The sequence below is a fragment of the Zea mays genome, chromosome 4, assembly GCF_902167145.1.
Source record: "Zea mays cultivar B73 chromosome 4, Zm-B73-REFERENCE-NAM-5.0, whole genome shotgun sequence".
NCBI classification, from domain to species: Eukaryota; Viridiplantae; Streptophyta; class Magnoliopsida; order Poales; family Poaceae; genus Zea; species Zea mays.
The window spans coordinates 190,693,334-190,699,488 of NC_050099.1; the positions used below are offsets into that span (position 1 = coordinate 190,693,334).

The 6,155-nt window shown below is 52.0% G+C and overlaps 1 protein-coding gene across 1 annotated transcript; it reads left to right on the forward strand.

Moving 5' to 3' along the window:
- The first annotated feature begins 1,239 nt into the window (after positions 1-1,239).
- On the forward strand, positions 1,240-4,093 carry SCR (Protein SCARECROW). The gene is made up of 2 exons (NM_001175013.1): positions 1,240-2,801; positions 3,649-4,093. The coding sequence occupies exons 1-2, from the start codon at positions 1,240-1,242 to the stop codon at positions 4,091-4,093; spliced, it is 2,007 nt and encodes a 668-aa protein (NP_001168484.1).
- Positions 4,094-6,155: the final 2,062 nt, after the last annotated feature.

Genomic DNA, 6,155 nt, shown 5'->3' on the forward strand with positions numbered 1-6,155 from the left:
CCCCTTCGGGTTTGTGTAACTTCTTCGCCCGAGATATCAACGCTTCCGTCGGCACATAACCTAGACGTCCAGTCTTCGTCTTCTTGGATCAAGTTCGTCCAACCTGGTTGTGGCCTGATGGCTCGTCTCGCAAAGCAAGCCATCGGGAAACCCATCAGGCAGTCCTTGATACGTTTCTGTGTTCATCATAAGGAATATCTAACCCTCACAAGTCTGTGTTAGGAGGTGAGCTGCTTTCCTAGGAGGCTTAAAATCAGTCAGGTGAACCATGAACAATGCCACAATACTTTTAGGCCTCCTTTGATACAAAAGAAAAGTGAAGGACTTTTAAAAGACTAAAACCTTAAAGAATTTTTTTCTAAATAATCCTTTGGATCAATGGATTGAGTTTCTACAAATCCTACAATATTCCTATGCAATAGACATTGTAGTAAGATTTTAGAGGATTTTTAACCTGAGTTCCAACCTCTTAGAATTTTTACTATGGAATTGCAAGTGCCATACAACTCTATTTCTATGTTTTTTTATCCCTATATTTTACTGATCCTATATTTCAAAGGAGGCCTTAAGGTTTAACCACACTAATGAATGGCTTGTAGAGACTCCCGAGTTTTGTATATTCAGCCACGGTTCTTGTTAGTGTGTAACATTGCCTTGAATATGGTGACAATTCTTTAGATTATGCATATTTTAAAATGAAACAATTTATATAAAAATTAAGTTTTTCTTACATTTCTCGATAAACTTATTAATAAACCTGATTGGTAGAGCAAAAAGAAGACAGAGGATGGCATCTGCACGGAGCCCAAGGGCAAGCACAATTCTACTTCCGCTGCCGCACCTCCATAAATTAGCGCCTCCTAACCTCTTGTGCTTACGCCCTTGTTCGTCTCCCGGCGGCGTCTTCCTCTTTACTCCTCCCGCTCTCCCTCCCTCGCACCGTCCGTCTGCTAGCTCAGCCTACTCACTCCACTCAACTCACCCCCAACTCCACTCCGCTCCCGAGCCCGGACTGACTGACTGACTGTGGTGGTGGTGGTGCATCAGCAGCCCGCGCGGCGCCAAAACACGCAAACTGCTCCCTCCCTCACTCACCCCTATCCCCCGCGCTGGGTCGCCCGATCGCCATGCGCGCGGCGGCTTCCTCTTGGCGTTTCTAGATGGGCTCCTCCTCCTCCCTCCTCTTCTCCTCGTCCTCCTCCGCCGCATCCACCGCCCCCCACTCCTTTCCCCACTCTCATGCCACCGCCACCGCCTCCGCCTCCTCTCACTCCTTATTGCCGCCGCTGCCCTCCCCCACACCTCCCTCCGCCTCCTCCTTCTTCCCCAAACCACTTCCTCCTCCACTACCTCCATCAGCTAGACCACCAAGAAGCCGCCGCCGCCGCCATGGTCCGCAAGCGCCCCGCGTCCGACATGGACCTCCCGCCGCCGCGCCGCCACGTCACGGGCGACCTCTCCGACGTCACGGCGGCCGCTGCCGCCGGTGTTGGTGGTAGTGGCGCGCCGTCCTCCGCCAGCGCGCAGCTGCCCGCGCTGCCCACCCAGCTCCACCAGCTGCCCCCCGCGTTCCAGCACCACGCGCCGGAGGTGGACGTGCCCGCGCACCCGGCCCCGGCCGCCCACGCGCAGGCGGGCGGCGAGGCAACCGCGTCCACGACCGCGTGGGTGGACGGCATCATCCGCGACATCATCGGGAGCAGCGGCGGCGCCGCGGTCTCCATCACGCAGCTCATCCACAACGTCCGCGAGATCATCCACCCCTGCAACCCCGGCCTCGCGTCGCTCCTGGAGCTCCGCCTCCGCTCCCTCCTCGCAGCCGACCCGGCCCCACTGCCGCCGCCGCCGCAGCCGCAGCAGCATGCTCTCCTGCACGGCGCTCCGGCCGCCGCTCCCGCGGGGCTGACGCTCCCTCCCCCGCCACCGCTTCCGGACAAGCGCCGCCACGAGCATCCACCGCCGTGCCAGCAGCAACAGCAGGAGGAACCGCATCCGGCGCCGCAGTCGCCCAAGGCCCCGACCGCGGAAGAGACCGCAGCGGCGGCCGCCGCCGCACAAGCAGCAGCTGCTGCGGCCGCCAAGGAGCGGAAGGAGGAGCAGCGGCGGAAGCAGCGCGACGAGGAGGGCCTCCACCTGCTGACGCTGCTGCTGCAGTGCGCCGAGGCCGTGAACGCGGACAACCTGGACGACGCGCACCAGACGCTGCTGGAGATCGCGGAGCTAGCGACGCCGTTCGGCACCTCGACGCAGCGCGTGGCCGCCTACTTCGCGGAGGCCATGTCGGCGCGGCTCGTCAGCTCCTGCCTGGGCCTGTACGCGCCGCTGCCGCCGGGCTCCCCCGCCGCGGCGCGCCTCCACGGCCGCGTCGCCGCCGCGTTCCAGGTGTTCAACGGCATCAGCCCCTTCGTCAAGTTCTCGCACTTCACCGCCAACCAGGCCATCCAGGAGGCGTTCGAGCGGGAGGAGCGCGTGCACATCATCGACCTCGACATCATGCAGGGGCTGCAGTGGCCGGGGCTCTTCCACATCCTTGCCTCCCGCCCCGGGGGCCCGCCCAGGGTGAGGCTCACCGGCCTCGGGGCGTCCATGGAGGCGCTCGAGGCCACGGGGAAGCGCCTCTCCGATTTCGCCGACACGCTCGGCCTGCCCTTCGAGTTCTGCGCCGTCGCCGAGAAGGCCGGCAATGTTGACCCGGAGAAGCTAGGGGTCACGAGGCGGGAGGCCGTCGCCGTCCACTGGCTGCACCACTCGCTCTACGACGTCACTGGCTCCGACTCCAACACGCTCTGGCTCATCCAAAGGTAGGAAGGAGTACACCATCTCTCGATCCTGACTTCCTTGCTACCATGTCAAATCTTGATGCAATCATGGCCACTTTTCAGCTACTAACACTTTAGTTTAGCCAATGCGACATCCAGTACAACTAATCTAAAAAAATAATCTTCAGAGGTTTCCTAGTAAAAAAACCGCGTTTTTGGAGCTCAAAAAGCTTGTCATTATGACCAACCAACTTTCTAGGCTTAAAAAGGTTGAATCTTGGCAATGCTTTTGAGACGATGCTGTACTGAAGTACTGGTAGAGAGAGTATCCTCCATGGCCTTTGTTGATCCCAGAACCACAAAAGATAGTATTTCGCTCGCATTTGGTTAGTGGAGGTGTTCTGATCATCACTTGGAGGATGGAGCTGAAAGTTCCTATCATCATGACCAACTTTCCATGGCAAAAGGTTTCTAGTTCCAAGTGGCAGGACGATGATTACTGAGTGACTGAATGGAGTAACTGTCATCTTCTACCACTAACCATCATTTATTAATACATAAATCATCATCCGGAGCCTAAACTCAGAAAGGCTAATCAAAAGTGCAATCTTTCTCAAATGGCTGCCATATGCCAGTGGTACATGCCTGGCCATTGTACTTTTTCGGTGAACCATCTCGTCTCAAGCATGAGATGAAGGCCTGAACTGCAATGTCCTTGATTTGATGCAACCATTATTAGAAGAAACGCTAAGCGATGCCGGTCCTGGCAAGGGCAATGCCATATCGTCAGACAGACAGGGATTCGGAATCGAATGGCTAGCTGGTGACAAATCGCACGGGGATTAATAAACTACATTGGTCATTGATTCCATCCCCCACACACCTGCAGGCTGGCCCCCAAGGTGGTGACAATGGTGGAGCAGGACCTGAGCCACTCGGGCTCCTTCCTGGCGCGCTTCGTGGAGGCCATCCACTACTACTCGGCGCTGTTCGACTCGCTGGACGCGAGCTACGGCGAGGACAGCCCCGAGCGGCACGTCGTGGAGCAGCAGCTGCTGTCGCGGGAGATCCGCAACGTGCTGGCCGTGGGCGGGCCGGCCCGCACCGGCGACGTCAAGTTCGGCAGCTGGCGCGAGAAGCTGGCGCAGTCCGGGTTCCGCGCCGCCTCGCTCGCCGGCAGCGCCGCGGCGCAGGCGTCCCTGCTGCTCGGCATGTTCCCCTCCGACGGGTACACGCTGGTGGAGGAGAACGGCGCGCTGAAGCTCGGGTGGAAGGACCTCTGCCTGCTCACCGCGTCGGCCTGGCGCCCCATCCAGGTGCCGCCGTGCCGTTGATGAGACCTCTGCCTGCTCCTGCTTGCGTTGAGAGGCCGCCACTCCACTTGTTTTGCATCTGTAGCTGCTCGGTTTGGTCATCAGCTGGGAGATAAGAAAAGCGGAAACGTACTAATTGCTCTGGAGTAGATCCATCCATTCACAGTGATAGTTACTGATGTACTAAGCTTTAATTAGTTCAATGCTAGATCGTTCTTGTTCAGGTGTCGATCGCGTATCCTTGTCCTTGGTCTCCTTTTCATTTTGGTGCTTTGTCTAGTCGCTTTCCCGACTAATGCCGTGCTCTTCATGCGCGTTCTAGTGAAGATTCTTGCCGAGAATATTAGCATAGTTTTCATGTAAAGTAGCCATCAAGCAAGTATTAATTTGTGGCTACTTCAATGACATCCTAAGGCCATGTTTTGAACACCTTTTGCATCCTAATCCTAGAATCCATGTCTAAAACTGAAACTGCTGTGCTACTACTCCACTGTTGCTGCTGATTATAGCAGAGAGTGATGAGTATTTGTGCAGCTGTGGTTTATTTCGGTGTTCTTGACTTGACATTATTACTTTTCTTGGGTGGAGTTCCACCCTTTCACATGTGTGGGCATGCGCTCTGTCTACTTTCAACATCACCTTTTATTTTTATTTTTGTATTTCCCTCTAATCCTCCATGGGCTGAGGTCATTAGCTTGTCAATTCTTGCGTCTTGACATTCTGACCGCCGGTTCTTTACCAGGCCAGTCATGCAAACATTCCATAAAGTGATGGGTGTATAGGGACGTATTTTGTTAGTTCACCGTCCCCATCACGCCATCTCACTTGGCTACATGTATAGCGCAGTCTGCATCGCCTCTCCGTGCATTGTTTATGCAAACTACTCCCTCTGTTTCTTTTTATTTGTCGCTGGATAGTGTAATTTTGCACTATCCAGCGACAAATAAAAAGAAATAGAGGGAGTACTTAGAAAACAGTATTTTTTTTACGGCCAGAACCATCAAAATAAATATTTTTCTTCGAAAGTAACTCATTTCAGTACTCTCTCTATTTTTTTATTTATCGTAGTTTAGTTTAAAAATGAATTAACGGACAAGAAATATTCGGGGACGGAGATAATATTATTTTCGGTGGCACACCTTTTGTCCGAAGTTGCCAAAAATAGGGTTTATTTTCTACGGTGGACGTGGGCCAGAACAAACCACCAAAAATAAGTTGGCTTATTTTCCATGTCCATTAGTAGTCACTCACAAAAATATCGTTTTAGGGATCCAGGATTTTCATGCATATCTAAACACAAATCACATATCAAATCCATACCCATATACAATTCACTTTTCATTATTCAAGGTCATATACACATACTCATATCATTCAATATTCATCCATCATATATATTTAAATAATCAAGTGTACACTTATTACTCATTTAACAATGTTATGCCATCACGGTCAATAACATTCAAGTATCTTTCATAAAGTCATCGACAAAGCAAGCAAATATGTTAAACCTCGTTCAACAAAAAAAAAAAATCAAGTTTTATGGAAATTGAGGGTGTCCGCTACCGTCGGAACTCTTCTGAAGCTTTAAGGAGCATGATGAACTCCTTAACATGTGTCAGCTCATCCTTAGTGTTTAGGTTAAATTCTAGTTTTATATCTTCACGCATCTCGACGATCCTATCGGTGCTCGTGTTACCATTATCTTCCTCTTCTGCTATGACTGTGGTATATTTCTTGTTGTGGAACACCCGTGTTTTATAATCTGTCTGTCACAAAATCATTTCGATATAGGTGTTTACTTATTGTCACCTTGTCAAATAACTTTGCATTTTGACTGTTGTCGCACAGACACCGGATCTTATCAATATATAGTCGACAAAGAAACGACACGGTTGATAAAATCGTTAGTCTTAGCGATCCATTCATCTGAGCGACCGACAATGTTGATCGAGCGTTTTGTATTGTCTATATGTGAGAATATGTTCTAAACCTACCCAAAGAGTGATCGACACAGCGTAGGTTTATGGCTAGCAGCTATATCGCCGAAAACAAACCGGTTATTTTCGACGGCATTGTTGCC

Coding starts and splice junctions, on each gene's coding strand:
- SCR (NM_001175013.1), top strand. CDS start 1,240: ATGCCACCGCCACCGCCTCCGCCTCCTCTCACTCCTTATTGCCGCCGC. Junction 2,802..3,648: donor ACGCTCTGGCTCATCCAAAG/GTAGGAAGGAGT, acceptor ACACACCTGCAG/GCTGGCCCCCAAGGTGGTGA.